The sequence below is a fragment of the Camponotus vicinus genome, unplaced genomic scaffold, assembly GCF_025532165.1.
Source record: "Camponotus vicinus isolate PSW18456_S1 unplaced genomic scaffold, iyCamVici1.0 SCAF_2, whole genome shotgun sequence".
Lineage (NCBI taxonomy): Eukaryota > Metazoa > Arthropoda > Insecta > Hymenoptera > Formicidae > Camponotus > Camponotus vicinus.
Window position 1 is genome coordinate 21,799,078 of NW_028141956.1, and position 24,241 is coordinate 21,823,318.

Genomic DNA, 24,241 nt, shown 5'->3' on the forward strand with positions numbered 1-24,241 from the left:
GGAGAGGTTATCTTCTCAGGCAGGACATGAGAAGGACATTTCACCGGTATTACGAGTGCTAATTACTTTACGATTTTATGCGAAAGGATGCTACCAATTGGAATTAGGTAAGTTTTATCTATTGTAATATAATTAAAATCAAATTGACGTCGAATCGATGTAATTTATATCAATTCGATGTCATTTTGATGTCAATTCGACAGAACGTCATTTCTCACTGTGTATAAGATCATGTAATATCATGTAATAAATTTGTATATTATGTTATATATATATTGTTTGTATGTATATTATTGTATTATTGTATTATATTATTTCAGGAGATTTGCATGGAGTGTCACAACCGACAGTATCTAGGATTGTGACTAAAGTATCCAGAGCCATCGCAGCTTATTTACCACGTTTTGTGCATTTTCCAGATGATATTAAACCTTTACAAACGGAATTTTATAACATAGCTCGTTTCCCACAAGTGATAGGATGCATTGATTGCACTCATGTGCGCATCAAGTGTCCTAACCAGGAACAAGCTATGTTATATGTGAATCGGAAAGGTTTTTATTCCATCAATGTACAAGTGGTCTGTGATGCACAGCGTCGCATTCTAGATATTGTTGCTAGATGGAGGGGCAGCGTTCATGATTCTCGGATATGGGATTCAAGTCGTTTGAAGGAAGAGTTTGAGGTAAAATTACAATTATGTACATTCTGTGCACTCATTATGATGATTTCTAATACCCAGCAAACACCAAATAACAGTTATATAACTGTTAGTTATAATTTTCCACTCAACAATATAACTGTTACATAACAGATATGTTATGTAACTGTTATATTGTTGAGTGGGAAATTACAACTAACAGTTATATAAATGTTACTTGGTGTTTGCTGGGTAAGTAATTATATACCTGTTACTAATATTACAATAAGTATTGAATTATGGTATAAGAAATTCATCTCTATTATTTATATTACAGGAAGGCAGAATGACAGGAATACTATTATTAGGAGATGGAGGTTATCCTTGCAGGCCATATCTCCTAACTCCATTCTTGCATCCCCAAACTCCTTGTCAAGAAAGGTACATTGGGCTCATATTCGCACTCGTCTTTATGTTGAAAGATGTTTTGGGGAATGGAAAGGGATGTTTAGGGCATTACGTAATGATATGCAAATATCTCTGAAAACAGTAAAGATTGCTATCATTGCTATGGCTATTCTCTTCAACATACGGAAACAATTTGACTATTTTGATTATGGTAAGTCTTGCATAATAAAATAAAAAGATTTTACTATTTATCATGAAACACTAAATTAAGAATAAATATACATACATTTTTATATTAATATTAACATTTAAATGTGTGAAGCAATTAAAATTTGTTAGTTGAATCTATAATATTATATTTTAAAGATAAGATAAAGCATAATGATATATATTTTTTACAGATTCAGATGATGAAGAAAATAGCAGTGGAAATGAAGAAAACAACGCTGCTATCCCAAATAGAGCTGTACAAGCTGGTACAGCATTTCGATTAGAATTTGCACAACGACATTTTTCTTAACATTCTCTAAATAATAATGTAAGTAATAAATATTATAATTATTGCAATATATTTATTTTTTTAATATAAAATAATATAAAATAATATAATTAATTTTCAATTTAAATCACTTTGATTACTTAAATGTTCTAATTGTTTATTTAATTCTATTTTTAACAGTTTTAACTTTAGTTCTGCTTTCTTTTTTTTTACTTCTATTAACTCTATATTTTTATTATGTTCAGTTTCTAAAATTTTTAACTTTAATTCATGTTCAGTTTTATTACGTTTATCTTCTTTTAAAATTTTTTCTTCGTGCATCTTAAACATTGCTTCTTCAAATGCTGACATGATACTATTTTTCTTTTGTCGCTTTTTTGCAGAAACACTGGTTTTATCTGAAGGTTGAGAATCAGATTGATCAGTGTTGTTGATATTCTCCAATTCTTGTGTCACAGGTGTAGTTTCACATATCAGTTCTCTAAAGTACAAATCTTTTAAAATTATAACAATGTTATAAATATGTGTATACAGAATATTAGTAAGAATTAATAAATATTTATAATGTACTTAATGTACTTAATGTATATTTATAATATTTGTAATGTACATGTTTTTCTCACCCTGTAACAGGATCCAACAAATAATTTCCTTCATTTGGTACACTTTCTATTTCCTGCACATTGCAAGATGATCTCTATATAAAAATAAATAAAATAAATAAATGAAATAAATAAATATAAAATAAATAAAAATAAATAAATAAATATAAAATAAATATTAGATTTTATATCTAATTTATTTTATCTCATTAAATATAGTACAATCATATAATTATATGTTACATTCTTACCATTGCATCAGAGTCGAACCTGTTTTCATCTTCCTCGAAATCTTCCAGTGTGATTTGCCTTAACATATCGTCTAAAGGAGTAAGTTCTGAATCACACGGACCACCACCAGTGGCACGTAGTGATCTTTTATGCGCCGAATAATTTTTTTTGGCTTGCATTTTCCAGCGTTGATAAGCACCACGTACATCTTTCCAATCGCGCGCAATGCCTTTTGATGAAATAATGTTGGCAATTATTTTCCATTTTTCCTGCCGAAGCGTTTTGTTTTTTAATGAATTACTTTTATCTTCCAAAATACTTTTATTCTGGAAGACAAAATCAATGATACATTTTTTCTCGTCAAGAGAGAAATTTTCTTTTCTCTTGTCGTTCATCTAAAAAATAATTTAATTAACAATTTATGTTTATAATTAAGAATTTATGTCCACATTACACGATTATACCATGTCATACATTAATTTTATAGCATTTTATAGAAAACGTATTTTGTAATATAATTTACGCAAATATACCTACTATGCACACTGCGATAAAATATTTCCGAACATTTGAATATCGTGCCACGCACATTTTCTTCAGATGAATCCACATTATGCGACAAAAAAGGAACCAATAGCTGTATGTTGCACAGTTCTGACTGAATTTGCTTTCTGTTATTGGCTGATATTGCATGTTTAGATAACATTGCTTTGTTAGAGCGTTGTGAATACGTACTCTAATAAAAGCACATACATCTCGCATATTTATGTGTAGATATTATTGTACATGTTAGAGCGTTCTGAATACGGGCCATAGAATATCGTCAGTGGAACGTGCAGTATGTTATCGGTATATCTATAGAATGTCACTCAGTATGTTATTAGTATATCATTATCAGTATATTATTAGTATATTGATTAGGATAGGTTAAGTTATATTAATTTGTATCCTGTGTTCAGTAAATAAATATATTTATTTATCTCTTTATAAATTTATATATCACTTATTAAATTAATATTATTATCACTTATTAAATTAATATTATCACTTTTTATTACAAAGTATCAAAATAAAAATTAATAATAAAATTTATTTAATTTTACTTAAAGCTGTTGTTACGTCCAGACCCTAGAATGGATGGGCCGTATGGAAGGACGCAACTTACTTACCTCGTGACACACTTTATTCGGGCGTGTGTATGGATCGGGTCGAACGAATGTGAAGGGCCTGACACAGGTCAGCGACCGAAAGTCTCTTTAACGCTGCGTTTTTAAGCTTTCGTTCGGTGGCCCCTTTTCGGTAAAGGAATTTAATCCTTGTTACGCGGGATGGGACCTAGTGCGATCTCAGGATTTAGGGAAGAGAATGGTTTAAATAATTAAATTATACATTAAATTAAAAATACATATATTATATATAAAAAAAAATAATGAAAGAAACATACATCTTAGCAGTTGTAGGTATGCGTGAGTGGGTATCTGTATGTGTATGTATATATGCTCGCGGGTGTTACAATCGTTCGGAAGTCATCAGTCAGAATATACAGGGAAGAATTTACGTTAAGAATTAAATTCTGACTGGTTAATACAATATACATATAATTAATATAATATAAGAAATAAAACAAAATAAAAAGTGAATGTGTAATAAAAATATGAATAACGCTTACTCATTAGAAGAAGTATAGAATTCGTCGCTTGCGCATATGTGTTATAGTTAGAATTAAAATTTTCTAAATTCGCTGAAACACAGGTCTAAATTAAAATACAATAATAAAATTAAGATAAGAGATTCGCCAAGTCTAAGTTCGAAAATTATTCATCTATTTCAACGGTTTCTCCCAAAAGTAATGATAATTCAAAGGAAAATAATATAAAGAGAAAATAAAAGATAATAATAAAAATTATAATATAAGGATGGGAAATTAAAAGAAAACGAAAGGGAGTAAAGAAAAAGTAGAAATGAAAAGATATATATAAAGAAGGGCTGAAACGAGGTATAAAGATAGAAAACAATATAAATTCTCGGTAAATAAATCAGAAAGAGCTAATAAAGAGAAATAAGGAATTGTTCGCGAATCGCCTTACGGAGATTCCCGGCAAACGGGGAATTGTTCGCGAATCGCCTTACGAAGATTCCCGGCGAATGGGGAATTGTTCGCGAATCGCCTTACGGAGATTCCCGGCGAACGGGGAATTGTTCGCGAATCGCTTTACGGAGATTCCCGGCGAACGGGGAATTGTTCGCGAATCGCCTTGCGGAGATTCCCGGCGAACAGGGAATTGTTCGCGAATCACCTTACAGAGATTCCATGCGAATTAGGAAGAACAAGGAATAAGACTGGAGGAGAGGTGAGACAAGGATTGATTGATTGATAGTAATTAGTAAAAATTTAATGGTTATTAAACCGTTTAAATTTATTTGTCAGACATAGATTTTAAATTGTGATATAGTAAGATATGGGAAAGGGAGAAAATAAAAATTACTCAATTTTACTCACAACTCGTTGGCATCACAAAAATAAGTGCGTTGATAAAATTGCAATGGCTGAGGTCGGAGGTTTATAACATGAAGAGCTGGGTAATGGAGATGTTCATCAGAAAATTCACACGATGCACAATTAAATGTTAACAAAATCATTTTCACTGTGATATAAAACAGATTAATAACTCAATTGCATAATGCAAGAAAAAAGGATCCCCGAGGATATATAATTTTAAAATTGAATGACTGAATCTTGACTCGAACTGTGAACTGAACTGTCAATTGCACTGCTGCTCGTTGGAAGAATTAGCGTACTGAACTGTCAACTGTAGTGTTAATAGCGCGTGTCGCGCCTTGCGCTTGCATTTCAAAGTTATTACTCCTCCTCCTTTCTGGATGGTGGGAATCTTTTGTAATAATTTCAATACTCCCTTCTTAAGGACAAGGAGGCTGATTTTTGGGAGGAGAGGCGTTTCTTAAGATTTTTATTGGTTAAGCTCTTTGGTTCGAGACTTAGCTCCATTCAGTAGAGAATGGGAGTAAGTTGATTAGCTTATCGTTCTTGATGATTTAACGATTCGGAGAACGCTTGAGGGTGGCTTGTCGAACGAGCGCACGTGCACTATCAATTTCAAGAATATTGCTGTATGTTTAGATTTTGACAATCTTCCCGAGAACTAGATCTTTATTTTAAAAATTCTTTAGATAGAGAGGCTTCGAACATAAAGCCGTACCAATAGATACGGGACAGTTGGAGTTTCTTATAACAACTTTTCGTCTTATAATTCACGAATTTATTTAGAGTTCCGTTAACGCTATCTCGACTGGCCATTCTCTGAATTAGATTTGTTAAAGTTTAATGGCGATACATGAGGGTTAGGTTGCGTTCTTCTACGCGTTATCTTTATTCCTAAGAAGAATCGCTTTACATTCCAAATGCAAGTCGATCCTTGATTTCTTTCTTCCACGAAATCGTTTCGAGGAAAGAAAAGAATCGTGGAGTCCACCGGACGTAACACTGTAATTGCACACGTATTGCACCGGAATCCTATACAATATTCGTTTTATATTCGAAACTATATAATTACTTTGTGAATAAAAAGAATACAGAAATAAGAATAATAACAGTCTTTAACTATTAGAAACAAAACTTTAGCTTTATATTCTTTTCATTCTTGTACGTTTCGTGAACGCTCCATGCGCTCTTTAGCATGGGCGAGCCATACTTTTATAGGCGCGGCAATCTGCTCATCCGTCACGTTGACGTGTGATCTTCGTATCACACTTGAAAAAGTAACATACTCATTAGTTATTTCTTAATAAATACTCTATTAGTTATTTCTTAATAAATAAGAACAAATATATCTATGATGTAATTTTAATCAAATAACAAATTAGTATACGCTTTATTTCTAATATGTAGATGTAAAAAATAGTTGAAAAAAAGGCTATCGCACATGGAATTGCATAATTTAATATTTGTATAATTTATTATTGTACTCACTCTTTTTTATGTCCCACTTGTGTGTGGAACTTTCCACAGAGAAATATTACGTCGCAGGAGTGCTCTTTTGGAAATTTCTGTCTTTCTCTCTCTTTCTGTTTTCCTTCTCCACTCCCTTTCTTGTGACAACGCTGCAACAGAAGAATTTCACATAAGAATATGTTTGCGCATGTCTATTGCTGTTAAAAGAAAAAAATATGTAATGTACACGTAACATGCACATGTAAATTGGAAGAGAAGCATGTAAGGTACATTATAAAAAGAAAAAAGTAATATGTTTATAATTTAATATTTTATAATTTAATGTTTATATTATAATTTACTATACTTACTCTTTGTTTTATGTCCCACTTGTATGTGGAGCTTGCCACAGGCAAATATGCAGGAGTGGACTCTCATAAATTTCTCTCTATTTTCTTTCTCCGCTTCTTTCTTGGCAACGCTGCAACAAAAAAAGAATTTCATATAAGCATATAGATATTTCAAGTTGCACTTTTTTGACGTATATGACAAGTTTCATAATAATTACTTAAGAATTACAAGTATTTATATCTCACTAATCTAAAAATTCACAATAAGATAAAGTTTTAAAATATGCGGTTTTGAGGTTATTTGACTTTAAAATATTTTATCGTAAATATCAAATATGAATAAAAAATACAAGTACCCAGTAAGCAAAATGTTAACAAATTGTGTGCAAATTGGCAGCAAATTTAATCAAAATTCCACACCAAATCCATAGCCATCTGTGTCCGCATTAAACTCGTGTTTTGCTAGTAAATCTTGCTGACATAACCTGACAGCAAATTGGTGACAAAACCCGAGCATAGCTTGCTGACATGTTGACGTCAAATTGTCGGCAAAAACCGAGCAAGATCTGCGCGCGCGCAATCTGACAGCATATTGACGGTAGAAACCGAGCATGATCTGCTTTTGACCAAAGTGCAATAAAATTTAATATTACAGAATAAGTTTTATTGGTAAATTATAATTTTCTTTTCATAAATAACTATGAAATGTAATGTTATATCGAAGTTATATCTCACGTAGTAAATTCTCTTTCAACTTAATTAAATTAATAATAAACTAAATTGTGAAAATAATTAAATTTAATTTATAAAATTGAGACATAATTTATATGATAATTAAACTCTTGCTTTATGCTTTAAATAGGATAATTTTCCATTTATCCTGTTGATTCTAATCAGTTTAATATTCTCATATCAGGCTTGTATGAGATATCAAAAATTAAACCAATAGAAATATACTTTTGATCTTTTATTAATAGCCACTAGCAGGCTTTATATCTACTTCTAACAGAAATTTGATTGCGAGAAAGCGTGCATCGCGTAGCGGAAAGCGAAGGAACTATTGAATCAAGCCATCTAAATACCGATTATGCAGATTCTGCTCGGTTTCTGTCACCAATCTGCCGTCAAATTATGCGCGCAGATCTTGCTCGGTTTTTGCTGCCAATTTGACGTCAAGTCATGCAGCAAGCTTTGCTTGCTTTTTGCTGACAATTTGTCATCAGACTTTCCTGCACAGATTTTGCTCGGGTTTTGCCGCCAACTTGACGTCAAATTTTGTGCGCGCAGATCTTGCTTGGTTTTTGCCGCCAATTTGACGTCAAATAATGCAGCAAGCTTCGCTTGCTTTTTGCCGCCAATTTGTTGTCGGATTTTGTCAGCAAGCTTTGCTCGGTTTTCGCCGCCAATCTGCCAGCTTAATCAGGTAATAACAACTCTTGTAGCAAAATTGTAGCCTTTTTGCTGACAACAATTTTTAGCAAGCACTTGGCGAAATCTGTTCGAGCAGACTTGGCTAACTGGGTATCTCTAAAACGAAAATATCTTTTATAGAATATGTTGTGTTATAGATTTAATACATTTTGAAAGAAAATGATTACCTGCGATTAATATGTGAGAAATCACATGGACGTTTTCACCGGTCACCAATAACGTAAAAGGAAGAAAGACACCAGCGCCAATACGGGAATTACGTAATCAAAATGGTATCGCTATATATACAGGGTGTCCCATTTTAACTTGGATAGTAAAATATCTCAAAAACTAAGCCCAGCAAACAAAAATGTTTCAGACAAAAGTTGTATGGTTTCGAGGGGGCCATAAGATGGTACCATTGGTTTGACCTTGAAGAGTCATTTGAAGGTCAAGTGAAGGTGACTTCAATTTTTTTAAATGGAACACCCTATATATTTTAGCACATTTTTGTAGCTTATCTCGAGAGCTTTCCAAAACACTATAATTAAGTACCTTTTCGTTAAGTACTTTTTGAGTTATGAGGCTTGAAATAATTTCTTAATTTTACATAAACCGTAAAATATCTAGTAAAATATTCATTTTTCGATTATCTTACCTTAATACTTTTATGTACAAAATAATGAGAGGAATCAATTGGTGTAAAGAAAACACATAGTTGTTTTTAAGAATAAATATGGAATTGTTAATTGCAAATTACATATTTTTTCTCTTTGTTTCCGAAATAATTGCGTGCGTTTATTAAAATGGCTCACCCTGTATATATATATATATATATATATATATATATATATATATATATATATATATCCGTCAATATAAATTCGCGTAAATTAAAAGTATATTCTGAGAATATACGGCTAGTAATATACTATAAAAGATAATAAAACTATATCCTCAGAATATACGAAAAATAATATACTACGAGAGATGTAATGGGAATATTCTAGGAATATACAGGTAATAATATACTACAAGAGATGTTATAGAGATGTCCTCCGTTTATTACGTACAGTACGTATATTCACAGTATGAATATAGAATATTCGTATAATATCATGTGCTGTGTGGGAAAATAACTTTACAAAATTAACAATAAACAGATTCTTTAATCTTTTATTAATATATAAAAGAATTACGTTTCAAAGTGTGATTTCGCGGCTATTTGATGTTATGAAACAAGTAATGCGCGACAACACGCTGAGAATAATCAGTCAGCGTAGCGAGCTTTACGTGTGCGCTCGGTTAACTTCGGATAATAGAAGGGCGCAGACAATAATTCGCTGACTCTTTCTTTCCCGAGCGGCTCTTTCTTTGTCTGCGCTCTTCTATTGCCCAAAGTTGACCGAGCGCACACGTATAAGGCTCTTTCCTTGTGTGCGTAGCGGGCAGCGTCTCGAATCTGGCATCATTATCGGCGATCGGATTCACGATTATTCGTTGCCTGGAAGTACAGGAGGAAGGACAAGGAAGGACGGCACCGAGTTTAGTGAGTATCATACATATAATTACTCATTATACATGTCATTTTAAATACATAAATGCTTATGTACTTTATTAATATTGAATTGTTGCAGTATACATATAAATACAATGACGACGATGACGATGACGGCCCCGACGGCTACGGCGGATACGGTGGCGACGACGGCGACGGCCGCGGCGGCCACGGTGTCCACGGTGGCGACGACGACGATGGTCCCGATGGTCCCGATGGCCACGGCGACCACGGCAACGGGCCCGATGACCATGGCGACCACGGCGACCACGGTGGCGACGGCCACAGCATCGGCCCCGATGACCACGGCGACCACGGTGGCGATGACGGCGACGGCCCCGACGACGGCGACGGCGACGGCGACAGCCCCGACGGCCACGGCAACGGAGCCGATTATATATTAATATTTTGACGGCCGCACATATATCACATGTGTAACAGCGGTCAACAGTGTTAATAAAAGAAATCGCGGAATGTTTTGCTTTGTCTCGCTTTCATGTATATTTACGAAAGCATGTTGTTTTTAGATATATGTATATACATATATACATATATATATATATATATATATATATATATATATATATATATATATTATATTTGACGCCTTGCACGAGGCTGTTTCAGAGTTCGCTTTTCGAGGGTATATAATATTTATTATATATATAATATTTATCTCTTATTGCAGCAAGAACAATTACAATCGGTGATACAAGCAGCTGTTGCTGCTGCGCAGAGAGGATGGAGGGGAAGAGGAGGATGGAGAGGTAAAAGAGGAAGAGGTAGAGGCCGGGGTAGAGGTGGAGGCGGAGAAAAAGGAATTCAAATTTACTATTATTAACTCTAAAAGTTAAAAATAATATATAAATAAATAATTAAAAAATATTTTTATAAATGTATTTATTTAATGTTAACTGTGCCCGAATTTTTTTAACATTTTCTGTCCTCAATTAATTACGAAGAACGTAAAAGCGCGACGAGAGGAAAGGGAAGGGAAACGAGATAAAATCGTAAGCTCGTCGCGTGGCAGTCGCGTGGTCTGTCATTAGTGAGACAAAGGCAGAACGATGGATTATCGGTTCTTATCTGACTGTCCATCTCATCTGAATAGTTCGGACATGAACCATATCATAGACACAAACCATGTTTCGTTACCGAGCGTAATGGACATAGTTCACGTCCACTTTTCGCGCACTAAAGCCGTAATCACACTACGGGTTGCGGGCTTGATTGCGGTTGGAATTGACCAATCAGAGTAGCCGGTGGACAAATTGTTTTGTTCTGATTGATCAATTTCAACCGCAACCGAGTTCGCAACCTATAGTGTGATTACGACTTAAGGCATAAGCTCTCATCCATATACGCTCGACGTTCGACTACTTTTGGTTACTTTCGGTTACCTTCGGTTGTAACCGGACCGAGTCTGTAAACGCTGTAGAAACGCTATAAACTCACCGGAAAGCAGGCCGCGATGATTTCCGCTCACGGTCGCCAGTTGCTTTATCCTCTACAAACAACAAGGTGTTGATCCGTAGATCCCCAGGGGCAGTCGTCCTTCCTATCCCAGGAACTTCCCGCTCTCGCCGGTCCGCCGTTATCTTCCTGTCTAGCCTCTCCACCGATACTGGGATCGTCACAGGATCCAGAATTGATCTGCCTCGACTCTTTGAAATAACCAGGGTCAAGAGCGATGCGCCAGGAGGTCGTGGGAAAGGCGATGATACAACACACGCACGAACAAAGACACTATTGTTCAATATAACAATGTCCTTTTATTTACGTACGATTTACAGTTTATAATTTTTGATTGAGCTTTACACATCCGATTCACTTAATGCGCTTGTAATTCTAAGTAATAATTAATTACCGAATATATGCACACGGACGTAGTATCGACTTTACTTTTCTAACGTTAACGCGTCTAAAGTTTTCCGCCGACTGAGCTCTCGAGTCTCTGCGCCTCGTCCTTTTATTGACGTGATTCTTGGTGGGCGCCCCACCAAAGATCACCCAGCCAATCGCGGCGACACTCCCGCCGCGGCGCCTTCGGCCAATCACGTCATTCGTTCCGTTGTCATTCTCACGTCGCTCTCCGTTAACTATTGTTAATTCTATAATTAACGATCTTGCTCTTATATAAATGAGTCGTTGACTTTTTCCGCTGTGCATTTCAATAATCTTTGAATTCGTATCGCCCGATTTTTACTTTTGATATTTCGGACTTAGTATATAATATGCTCAACAAGTTACCTAAATATATTTACAGGGATATATGCTCGAGATTATATGTCTAATCTAATTACCTAAAATAATTAACGCCGGTCTTTAATATTATTATATTAATTATTCGTCCTTCAATATTTCGCATAATAAATTTAGCGAACATCGCCTAATTAGCGTTAATCTAAAATAAAATAAAATGAGAAAATAATATAGACGCTGTTTTTAATTATTAACAATATGGCATTAGAAACAATAAAAAACTAATTCGAGAAAATAATATACGCGCTATTCTTAGCTGTTAATGATTTGACATTAATCAGTCTCAAGTTATTATAATAATATATGCTCCGCGCAAATGCTGCTATCATCATAAAATAAAAATCGTATAATAGATTATTATTAATACATAAACGCCAAATTTTATTGTCTGCCAGCGTGTAACCATAAATTATAATTGTATTTCTCAATCTACATTTTATAAAAAATCGTGTTATCATGAATCTTAACCTTATGTTACTAAAGTACTAAATTATCGTCCGGGCAATGTTCTCACAGTCTCGCAAATGCATTCCAATCATCTCCTCGCATCTAACGATACAACGAACACTACGCTAAGCGGAACCGCGGTCACTACAATAGAAATCGCTCGTGCGCTACTTCCATTGTCTGGTATGCCCATGTCTCCATGGTGCGCTTGCAGTCCAAGCATCCCGCCGCCCGGATAACGCTTCCTGTCGTTTCTCGTCCTGCCGTCAGCTGTTGAGTTAATCCATTTCGCGATTAAGGCTTGATTTTATTATTGCCTTACAATCGTCGCGCTTAACCATTTGCGATTCAGCACTGCCACTGACCCTAAATCTAATTTCTTATAACTAACTATTTACAGGGGTTATTTAGCTAAGTATGATCCTTCCGCCTTCGGCTAAGGGTCTCTTGCTGTACTGGTCGATGGTCTCGGCTCCGCTGTCGCGTCCACCGGGTCCCCGCCGGTACCTGTGGCTGTCGGTCGCATACCCCCTTCTTCGGGAGCGTCGGGAATTGTGGTTTCCGACGATTCCGACTCTGGGTGTGCTGGGGTGTCGGTCGCTCTCGATGATTTTGGTCTTTTTGCAGAGCCTTTATTCCAATGCTTTCTCCTTGAAAGCTTTCGCAATCTGCATATTTCGTCGTCGGATTTATCCGACGATGATTCAGCGTACGATTTCGTTGTTTTCGTACGTCTCGTCTTTTTTTGAATAATCGTCTCATTGTTCGCTGAGTCGATTAGTTGTTTCAATTCCTTCGGTATGGATTTGATTATCTTCATTTCTTTTATTTTTATTTCTTGAGCTTTCGATTTCTCGCCTGTTTCTTCGTTTTCCTCTCGTGCCGATTGCTCTTCCGTAATTCGTACTTCGGTTGTTTCGTTTTCAGTCTCCGGTAGCTGCTCATCCGTGTCTTCCTCGTCCAGATGTTCCATTGGTGTTGATTCGTCCGGTTCTCTGGTCTTCGGCTTTGACACTCCGAGTGGGAGTATTTGTCTCGTGCCTGGTATCTCTCTGTTGTCCCTGGACATGTCGCACCTTATCATTTTAGTCGCCCAATCTGCTGTTATTACCTTTTCAATGGTATTTCTTTTTATATTCTGCGTGATCGTTACTGGTTTTTCATCTCTTATGTGTAACGGGATGTTTGAGCTGATCGCTATTGACGAGTTAATCGTCATTAGCATTCCGGTTTCCTCGTCGATCACAATATGTTTCTCGGTGATGTATTCCGTTTCTTTCGGCAATTGATTCATCGTTCTCATTATTCCAATGAGTTGTTCGTCGCCATCGCTGTCCTCGTCGATCGTTGGTGCTTCTCTTAACATGCGAATTAGACCTTCTAACTCTCTTATTCGGTTTCTCTTCCTGGCGATGCTTTGGCACGTTTTCCTTTTTTCGTCCATTAGTCGCCTTGCTTCTCTTTTTAGCTCTTCTTCCCTCTCGCTTAATTCTTTTAATTTTTCCTCCATCCTTACGATGTCATCGATCTCGGTATTCTCGCTTACTAGCTTACGCTTTTTTGAATTCGAATTTACCGTTTTTATCGGTATTTCGCTTGCCGTGCGGGTTTCTTTGTCGTCGCTTTGTTTTTTCACGCGTGTCACTCGCTCGGTATCTTCCGCGCTACTGACTCGATGACGCTCGCGTTTGCTCTTTGTCACCGCGGGGCGCTCGCTATCCCCACTCTTTGTCTCGTTGTCTCTTTGATGACTCCCCGCCGGAAAATTTTCACGCGTAGTTTTTTCAGTCGTGTCGTTCGACGTATGTCTGTCTGTCATGTACTTGGCAGAATCTCTTTTTTTTCTTACTGAGCTCGTATCGTCTTTTGCGTTTGTCTGCTTGTTCGTAATCACTGTGTGTCCGTCGTTTTTCTGCTCGCTTTTATTCCTATTTACGCTTTTCCTTGAACTGCTGTCTCGTTCTTCTGGCGGAAGATATGTATCTCTAATAGGTTGTATGCAAGTAAACCAGGATTCCACTGATAGTGATTTATTCGTCTTTTCTATCTTCTCTCCGTAGGTTTTATTATTTGTTTCGATTTTTCTCGCTTTCTGTTCGCGGAAATCGTATGCTGACGGTATACCGTTTATCTCGAATAATTTCTCATTGTATCTTTTTAGCGCGTAACAGTTGGCGTCTTCGCGTTCTTCGTCGCTCGCGATTTCCCTTTTTATCTCGATATCTGTTTCATTCGGTTCGGGTATATTTTCCGTCGGATTTCGCGTAACTTCAAGGGTTTGTTTTTGCTTTAACGATTCTATCGGTTTTAATTTTACGACTTCTATTCTTCTAATATTTTGTCGTTCTATCGATTCATCGCGTATATTTTCGCGATTTTCTTTAAATTTTGGTTCGCGATGCGGTCGTAACTGTCTCGAGTTATACGTTCCTATTGTTTGTCCGTTCAAATCTTCGATCAGGTACGCGTTTTTTCTAATCGTTTCTCTGATCCTGTACGGTCCTTGATATACTAGATGTATTTTTCTTGTTACCCTTCGGCTGGCATCCGATCTTCTATGAAGTCTGATCCAGACTAGGTCTCCGCTCGCGTATTCTCTCGCCTCTCCGTGTTTGTCCGTCTGTTTTTTTCTGTCGGCGACTTTCTTCTTGAGATGTTTTTTTATTCTTTCGATTGTATCTCGTCTATCTCCCGCGTATCGCAGGGAGTATTCTTTCGTCTATTCGCAAACCGTTTTCTATTTCCGGATATAATTCTATCGGTGTTTCTCCGGTGCTGAAGTGCTGCGTATTGTTTACAGTTTCGACGAATCTTTCTATAATCGTGTCCCACTGTGTATGTTTATCGTGATAATATGCTCTTATCACTCTTCCTAATTCCCTCATTACCCTTTCTACTGGGTTGGATTGCGGATTGTATGGAGATGTTTTTCTCACTTGAAATCCTCTTCTTTCGGCGTATCTCTTCCATTCCTCTGTTAGGAATTGTCCACTGTTGTCTGTTAAAATTGTTTCGGGTATCGGCATCTTCTCTAGGTATTCCGTATCTATCGTTTCGATGATTGTTTGTAATTTCTGATTTGTTACCGGGTAACAATTTATCAGTTTAGAAAATTAATCCATCATAACTATAATGTATCTGTTGCTGCTTTGCGTTCTCGGTAATGGACCGAATATGTCTAACGATATTGTTTTGTTTTTATCGTCTGGTAGTTCATAGTATTCGACGCCTCTCATCGGTCTTGTGTAATATTTGGTCGCGATGCATGTCTTGCAAGACGCGACTACATCTCTTGTTATTCTGTCTATGTTGTTGATTTCGAAATATTTTTTCGCAAAATTCGCGACTTTATCCGTTCCGAAGTGCAGCAGGAATTTGTGGATCGACTCGACGAGTCTCCATGCTACGGTATTCGGTACTACTATTTTTTCTTCGTTTTCTTTTATTCTTCTAATGAGTCCGTCGCGTTCGCGATAATCCGTTTCGGGATTTGTTAATTTTCGTCTTAAACGATCATTCGTTTTTTGCGCGTTCTTTATAATTTCGAACCATTCACAAGAATTATGGTTTTCTTCGTCCTGTAGCATCGGACAGATTTCAAATACGTTTTTCTTTCGGCGTTTTGCTTGCTTTCTCGTCGAATTCTCTCGATAATGCGTCCGCTGTTATATTTTCTTTTCCTGGAATGTGCTGAATTTGCAAGTCAAATTCTTGCATGAACGACATCCATCTTGCTATTCTCTCGCTAGCGTTAGCGCACGAACTGACGAATTGCAACGCTCGATGATCCGTATCGATCTTGATTCTTCTTCCTATAAGTAGTGTGTGCCATTTTTTCAATGCGAATATCAATGCCAGGCACTCGAGTTCTGTAATTGTGTAATTTTTCTCGGCGTTCTTCGGCTCGCATATGCAATTGTAAATTTCTTCGTCGGTTCGCTATCGTTGTATTGGAACAATCTCGCTCCTAATCCCGTTTTTGATGCGACATCGATTCCGAAGTTCATGTTCGCCTTTATCAGATATAACGTTGGCGCGTCTTCGAATGCTTGCTTAATTGCGTTGAACGCGTTCTGTTCGGTTTCGCTCCATTCGAATTTCACGTCTTTTTTTAATAATCGTTCTAGCGGCTTCGTTAGTCTCGCTAGATTTTTTATAAATCGTCTGTCCCAGTTCGCTAGGCCCAGGAACGCTTGAACCGCTTTAATGTTTTTTGGTTTCGGGAAACTCTTGATCGCGCATCTCGTCTCGTCGTTTATGCTGGCTGTTATCTCGTCGAATGTGTGTCTGAGAAATTTGACCTCTCTTCTGACGAATTCGCATTTATCTTTATTCAATTTAAAACCTGCTTTTTTTAATTTGTTTAATACAATATCTATGTGTTCTAGATGTTCGTTTAACGAATTCGACGCTATTAGTATGTCGTCGAGGTATACGATCACAAAGTCTAGTGATTCGTCGTGTAGTGTTCTATTCATCGCGCGAGTAAATGATGCTCCCGCCGTTTTCAGACCGAACGGTAATCTTTTGAAAACGTATGTGTGGTTATTAAAGATGAAACCGATGTATTTCTGGCTCTCTTTGTCCAGTGGTATTTGCCAGAAAACTTGCGTTACGTCGAGTGTGCTGAAATACTTTCTGTTCCCGATTTTGTTGAATATCTCATCGATCGTCGGCGGCTGCGCGTGGTCGTTCTTCATCCTCTTGTTTAATTCTCTGGCGTCGAGGCATAATCTTATGTCGCCCGATTTTTTAATGACTGTAACTAGCGGGCTTATATACTGAGTAGCCGCTTTTCTTACAATTCCTTGTTTTTCCCAGTCTTGTATGAGTTCTTTAACTTTTCCTTTGTGTATTTCTGGGATAGGGTACGTCTTCTTCTTAAACGCTCTGTCATCGGTCATTTCTATGTGATGCTTATAGTTGTTTATCCTGCCGATTTTTTCGACGAACGCTTCTCTATGTTTCCTCAATATTTCTTCGCGTTGGACGCCCCCTTCTAGTTCCGTTAATTCGACGCCCCCTTCTAGTTCCGCGGAGTCGCCGTTTATCGTCGATTTCTTTTCTGTAACGATGCCCCCTTCTGGTCGCTCGGATTCGTCGTCTTTTCTGAGATTCGCGATTGTTTTATCGGTTTTTTCCCGATTTCTTACCGTTATCTTCGTTGGCGTTTTATCGTCGTTCGAATTTCCTTTGGTTTTCGTCGGTTTTCCGAACACGAATTTGAATCCTTCGTCGGTATATAGTATCGCTGCTCTATGCTTGACGAACGCGTCGTTTCCTATTATCATCGGGTGAGCTAATTTTTCCGTTATATAAAATTCGTGTGTCATCTCGCTGTCCGTTATCAGCATTTTGACTTGTATTTTGTACGGTGCCGTTTGGCCTTTCTCCCCGAACGCTCCGACTAATCTGCATTTTCTTATCGGAATTTCGTCAAATTTCTCTTTGGCTTTGATTAATCTTTCGACGGTTTCACGCGTCATTATTGATGTTTCGGCTCCCGTGTCTATTAGTGACTCGACCACGGTGTTTCCTATATTTATTGGAATGATGGGTTTCATCTCCGTTTTTTCTTCTTCCATCTCGTCTTCGTTTTCTTCGATGTCCTGCATCATTTGCTTCGTCCGGACTATCGCTAGACGAGTTATGTCCGTTTTTTCGTCATTGTCGTTTTCGAACGACTCGTATTTCGATTCTTCGTCCGATGATGATTCGTATTCATCGCATCGCGCGCAATCGTCATTCGTGTGGACTTCTTCGTATTCGGACTGTTCGTCGCTCGCTTCTTCGCTTAACGATGATTCGTCGTCGCTGCTTAGCGGCTTTGCTTCCCTTCTCCGTTTGTCGCGTTTTATCGCGTCGAGTTGTACTTTTCGGTATTCACTCTTGTATCCGTGCGATTCGCTTTCGGAATCTTCGCTCGCGTTTTCGCTCGACGATGTTTCGTCATCGCTATTTCGCTGCTTTATTTTTTCTCTTCGTTTTTCGTGTTTTACCGCGTCGAGTTGTACTTCTCGGTATTCTTCTTCGTCTTCTGACGTTTCGCCTTCGAATATTTCACTCGTCTCGCTGTCGTCATTGTCCGACGGCAGACGACTTTTGTCGGTTTCCGATTCCTGGATACTTTCGTCCGCGCTATCGTCGGTTTCGATCTCGCTCTCGGTTTCCCGGTTATCCTCTTCGGCTTCGCTCGAGGAGCTTTTGTTTCTTCGTATCGCGTTTAATTGTTTACGTTTTCTTTGTTGGCGTTTCGCGGATTTCGATTTTCTATAGACAACGCTCGGCTTCATATCGTCTTCATTCGACGACGCTGCACTTCGGTCTCTGCGAGTTTTCGGCTTTGCTTTCTTCTCGATGCAGTTTTTCTTCCTGATGGCGTTTATCGCCTTTCCTCCTTTTTTGCCACGATCGTTCGTTTTTTTGTTCCGGTTGGTCTTTTCTTTAACGAATTTCGATCCCGGTTTTTTCGCGTTATATTTGTGTTCCTGCTCGCTTTTGCTAGTCGGGAATTCGACGATCGGTTCTTTTTGTTTATTCGCGTCGCGATTTTTATCCGCGTTTCCGCGACTCGTCGTCGTTTGACTAGTTTTATTGCCGGATTTACCGCTTTGCCATTTATACGCGTTGTTCCGGTATCCCGAGCTTGTTGCTTTACGCGTGTTTCCGAACGCTTTCGTGTTGGATTTTTGATCCTCGCGATTCTTGACATTTATTTCCTTCTCGTCTTGTACAGGGTGGGGAAAAATTATTGGTCAAGCTTTTGCCAGTCGATTCTACTCGTCGAGATCGCCAACATTGCATCATAAACATGGTGCCGCAAAATTAACTTTCAAGGTCATTTTCAATGTCAAATTTTTTTATTGGCTTAGTCGATTCTACTCGTCGAGCTGAACAAAAGTCTCAAAGGGACCATATGTCGGAAATCAATATTTCATAGAAAAATCTTCGTTTCAAGTTTTTAGAAGCCAAAAAATTTCGTAAAATTAATTGTCATGGGTGTAAAATCTGCTTAATCTACTCTTAACGTTACCCAGGAACAACGAAGTGGGCGTGGTAGATTTTTGTTCCCTTCGGGATATCTTGGTACCCAGTAACATTTCAACGGCTGTTGGTTCCTTAAAGCAACGGTCATTTGCCTCGGAGAGGAATAATATATCGCTCCATAAGACATTCGTTACTTGTGCTTAAGAAGCTTTCCATCCATATCCAGACCTTTTTCGTGATTATTAGAAGACCGCCGCTGATCTTGAATCAATTTTCAGTGTAAAATTAAAAAAAATTGTTTTAATTTTTTACCAAATTTTTTCTAAGAATAACGTTGCTGTAGCATGCCTCGACGTGGTGGCCGTGATCGGGCGCATCGGGATGGGTGACCAACGTCTAATGCTTCGAGCAATTGATCGTGTTCATGGTAATTACACACGAGCACGAGCTCTTTATGCTAGTTGGTTGCGACGCCAAGCTAATGGCAGACCATTACGTCCAGGGTCCGTGCCTGATCGTCGAGAATTTCAACGACTCGATGAACGATTCCATAATCAGGAGCAAATGAATTTTGCAGGTGCTGGCCACCGTAGGGCAGGTCGTCCTCGTGTGTCTTTGAGAATTGAGGAACGTGTGATTGCTCTAGCTCGAACTTATCCTGTCATGGGATCACGACGCAGGCGCGCGAGTAGGGGTTGATCATAAAACAGTCTTGCGCATTCTCCATGAGGAAGGCCTACGACCCTACAAAGTGCAGGTAGTGCATGAGTTACGATCTGGTGATCGCACAGCTCGTCTTCGTTTTTGTCGGTGGATGCTTCGCAAGATCCGAAGAAATCGGCACTTTCTGAAAAATGTAGTGTTCACTGATGAGTCCAGTTTTTCCAGCACTTCCATTTTGAACCGGCAAAATGTTCGCATCTGGCGCAGACGCAATCCACACGCAATGGTCCAAAGAGTTCAGCAGGGCCGTTTCTCAGTCAATGTTTGGGCAGGGATACTCGGGAATGATTATATTGCTCCTGTGTTTCTCTCAAACCGATTGTCAAGCGTTGAGTATTTGCGGTTTCTACGTCATACTCTCCTGAATCGACTGCGACGTATGGTTCCGAGGAATGCCCGTAATCGAATTTTTTATGCATGACGGTGCTCCACCGCATTTCGGCAGGCAAGTCCGCGCTTTTTTACAACGAGCTTTTGGAACTCGATGGATCGTAATCCTGCGCCACACTTATGGCCCGCCCGTTCACCTGACCTGAACCCTCTGGACTTTTATTTCTGGGGAGATCTGAAAGCCATTGTTTATGGGTCAGGCAGGGCTTTAAGGACGACTCAGGATTTACGAGATCGCATTGAGGCGGTTGCTACTTTAGCACGAAATCGAGCTGTGCTCCGTAGAGTGCGAGATAATTTGGTGGAGAGACTCCAAGCTTACATTGATAACGGTGGTGGTTACGTTGAAGCTGGCAGACAAGCACAACTGCTCAGAGCTATTGGGGCCGATGGGTCAGTTCTGTTTGTTCGTAGGCAGCGTCGACGACGATAAAGTGAGAGGCGAGGGGAACTCACAATAATCAAGTCACCCCGAAGTGAGAGGCGAGGGGAACTCACAATAATCAAGTCACCCCGAAGGGAACAGAAATCTACCACGTCCACGTCGTTGTTCCTGGGTAGCGCTAAGAGTAGATTAAGCAGATTTTTGACCTTGAAAACGAATTTTTCAGGGTCATTTTTGGGAGGTGATTTTCGCTAATCATGATCAGGATATTCAGAACATGATTTTAAGAACTTTATAAGCATCAGATTTATTTTCTGACTTCATAAAAATCGATTTTTTGGAAATTTCAGGCAAAAAAACTTGAAACGAAGATTTCTCTATGAAATATTGATTTCCGGCATATGGTCCCTTTGAGACTTTTGTTCAGCTCGACGAGTAGAATCGACTAAGCCAATAAAAAAATTTGACATTGAAAATGACCTTGAAAGTTAATTTTGCGGCACTATGTTTATGATGCAATGTTGGCGATCTCGACGAGTAGAATCGACTGGCAAAAGCTTGACCAATAATTTTTCCCCACCCTGTACTTCTTCGAGAAGGCACGTCAAGTCCGCGATTGTTTTTATCGTCGTTATTTTTATTTCGCGTACAATTTCCTTGTCGAAATGCCGCTTGACGCATCGTATAATTTCCGCATCGCCCATGGGCGGGTCGAGTAGCTTTGCCTGTCTCGCGAGATCTAACGCATAATCTGCCATTCTCGCGCCTTTGTTCGCTTTATATTTCCCGAGGTATATCTTTTCGCGGAATTTCGCTTGTTGATTCTCCCCCCAAAAGTGTTTCACGAACTCGTTTTTCGCGTCGTATACGCACGCGAAATCTTGTATCTTGAACCACGTTGCCGCTTGATCTTTGAGGCACTTTCCGAAAAAATACAGTTGTTCGATCTCGTCGACTCTTTCGTATTCTGCTATTTCGTTGAACCTTTTCAAAAATCTAATCGGGTTAATTTTATCGTTTCTTCCGACGAATCTTAATTCGTCGAACGGGCTTTTAATCCAGCCCCCTCGTGGAAATCGCATTCCTCCAATATTCGCTATTTGCATGTTTGCTTCGCGCGCGTTGGTCTCGTCCGACGAATAGCCGGTTTCGCGCGTTGCGCGTTTCGTCTTTGCGATGTTTCTCGCTTCTTCGGAAGTCACTGATCTGGGCGAACTATCGCGGCTTCTTCTTGTTTTTAGCTCGCTTATTGCCGCCATTATCGCTTCCATTTTGCGCTCGAGAATTTCGAATCTCTCGTCGCGTTCCGTTTGCGTACGGCCTTCCGCGTTAAGGTTTGGTTGCGATTCCGATATTTCTCTAATCTTCCCCGAACGCAATATCGATTGCGAGGAATGTACCACCTTGGCGATCTTCATCGTCGATGATCCGGCCTCGCTTATCATTTCAGTTTATATTTTTATTCGCTAACCGTTCGGTTTATCGCGATTTATTTTGTTTGTAAAAAAAAATTTTGTTTTATCCCGAATTTCTAACGCTTATTGCGTCGTATTTACGCGCTGGAAAGTTCCGCGTTATCGCGTCGTATCGGGTTTCGGCTCGTCCGTTTCGGATTACGCGGCTGCGTCGAATCTTTTTCTCGCGCTTTCGCGTCGTAAATTCCTTTGTCTTTTACATATTCACGAACTATTTGGCCTTAAAATTTATTTTTTCGCCTTTTATTCCGATTATGAGACGCTTGCTACGTCTTATCTACGCGTTGGAAATTTCCGCGTTGTTGCGTAGTATCAGGTTTCGGCTTATCCGTTTTGGCTTACGCGGTTGCGTCGAAATTATCGTTCGCGCTTTTACGTTATAAACCTTTTTGTCCTTTTCGGATTAACGGATACTATTGTTTTCTTAAAAAAAAATTTTTTTGCCTTTTTTCCGAATTTCGTACGCTTGTTGCGTCCTTGTTACGGATTTCTGGACTTTATTATTTTGTAAAAAAAAATTTCACCTTTTTTCCGAATTTTATGCGCTTATTGCGTCTTATTCCCGCGTTGGAAAGTTCCACTTTATCGCGCGGAATCGGATATCGGTTCGCCCGTCTCAAGTTTCGCGCTTGCGTCGGCACTTTTCACTCGCGCTTTAGCGTCGTAAACTCTATTTTTCCTTACGGAATAACGGGTTAATACTTCGTCCCGATATCGGGCTCTTTTCACCCACGCCGCGGATAATTTTATTTTCTTTTACGCGACGGGGCAGTCCTGTCACGGTCGCCATGTTTCCGTTTGGAAATTTTTCAATGCCGCAACACGTGACGAGCGTATTCTCACCGCACTTTTTACTGTAACCGGACCGAGTCTGTAAACGCTGTAGAAACGCTATAAACTCACCGGAAAGCAGGCCGCGATGATTTCCGCTCACGGTCGCCAGTTGCTTTATCCTCTACAAGCAACAAGGTGTTGATCCGTAGATCCCCGGGGGCAGTCGTCCTTCCTATCCCAGGAACTTCCCGCTCTCGCCGGTCCGCCGTTGTCTTCCTGTCTAGCCTCTCCACCGATACTGGGATCGTCACAGGATCCAGAATTGATCTGCCTCGACTCTCTGGAATAACCAGGGCCAAGAGCGATGCGCCAGGAGGTCATGGGAAAGGCGGTGATACAACACACGCACGAACAAAGACACTATTGTTCAATATAACAATGTCCTTTTATTCACGTACGATTTACAGTTTATAATTTTTGATTGAGACACACTTTACACATCCGATTCACTTAATGCGCTTGTAATTCTAAGTAATAATTAATTACCGAATATGTACACGGACGTAGTATCGACTTTATTTTTCTCACGTTAACGCGTCTGAAGTTTTCCGCCGACTGAGCTCTCGAGTCTCTGCGCCTCGTCCTTTTATTGACGTGATTCTTGGTGGGCGCCCCACCAAAGATCACCCAGCCAATCGCGGCGACACTTCCGCCGCGGCGCCTTCGGCCAATCACGTCATTCGTTCCGTTGTCATTCTCACGTCGCTCTCCGTTAATTATTGTTAATTCTATAATTAACGATCTTGCTCTTATATAAATGAGTCGTTGACTTTTTCCGCTGTGCATTTCAATAATCTTTGAATTCGTATCGCACGATTTTTACTTTTGATATTTCGGACTTAGTATATAATATGCTCAACAAGTTACCTAAATATATTTACAGGGATATATGCTCGAGATTATATGTCTAATCTAATTACCTAAAATAATTAACGCCGGTCTTTAATATTATTATATTAATTATTCGTCCTTCAATATTTCGCATAATAAATTTAGCGAACATCGCCTAATTAGCGTTAATCTAAAATAAAATAAAATGAGAAAATAATATAGACGCTGTTTTTAATTATTAACAATATGGCATTAGAAAC

The 24,241-nt window shown here is 38.7% G+C and overlaps 1 protein-coding gene across 2 annotated transcripts; it reads right to left on the reverse strand.

The window, feature by feature from the left end:
* Positions 1-1,606: 1,606 nt before the first annotated feature.
* On the reverse strand, positions 1,607-23,588 carry LOC145966776 (uncharacterized). 2 transcript variants are annotated; one of them, XM_083091115.1, is made up of 7 exons: positions 23,220-23,588; positions 11,103-11,311; positions 6,701-6,810; positions 6,369-6,499; positions 2,401-2,609; positions 2,171-2,244; positions 1,607-2,028 (listed from the first exon to the last, which is right to left on the reverse strand). In XM_083091115.1, exons 5-7 carry the CDS (start codon positions 2,557-2,559, stop codon positions 1,665-1,667), a joined length of 597 nt encoding a protein of 198 aa, XP_082947241.1. In that variant the 5' UTR covers positions 2,560-2,609; positions 6,369-6,499; positions 6,701-6,810; positions 11,103-11,311; positions 23,220-23,588; the 3' UTR covers positions 1,607-1,664. The 2 variants fall into 2 exon arrangements, 1 of the variants encoding a protein (XP_082947241.1); XR_014437154.1 differs by lacking the exons at positions 1,607-2,028; positions 2,171-2,244; positions 2,401-2,609; positions 23,220-23,588 and adding an exon at positions 3,806-6,148 and having other exon boundaries at positions 11,103-11,871.
* Positions 23,589-24,241: the final 653 nt, after the last annotated feature.

Excerpts from the sequence above, each read along its gene's own strand:
- LOC145966776 (XM_083091115.1), bottom strand. The coding sequence starts at position 2,559 with ATGCAAGCCAAAAAAAATTATTCGGCGCATAAAAGATCACTACGTGCC. Across the intron at positions 2,245-2,400 it reads GGTTCGACTCTGATGCAATG|AGATCATCTTGCAATGTGCA; the intron begins GTAAGAATGTAA and ends ATTTTTATATAG. Across the intron at positions 2,029-2,170 it reads TTGTTGGATCCTGTTACAGG|AGAACTGATATGTGAAACTA; the intron begins GTGAGAAAAACA and ends TTTGTACTTTAG.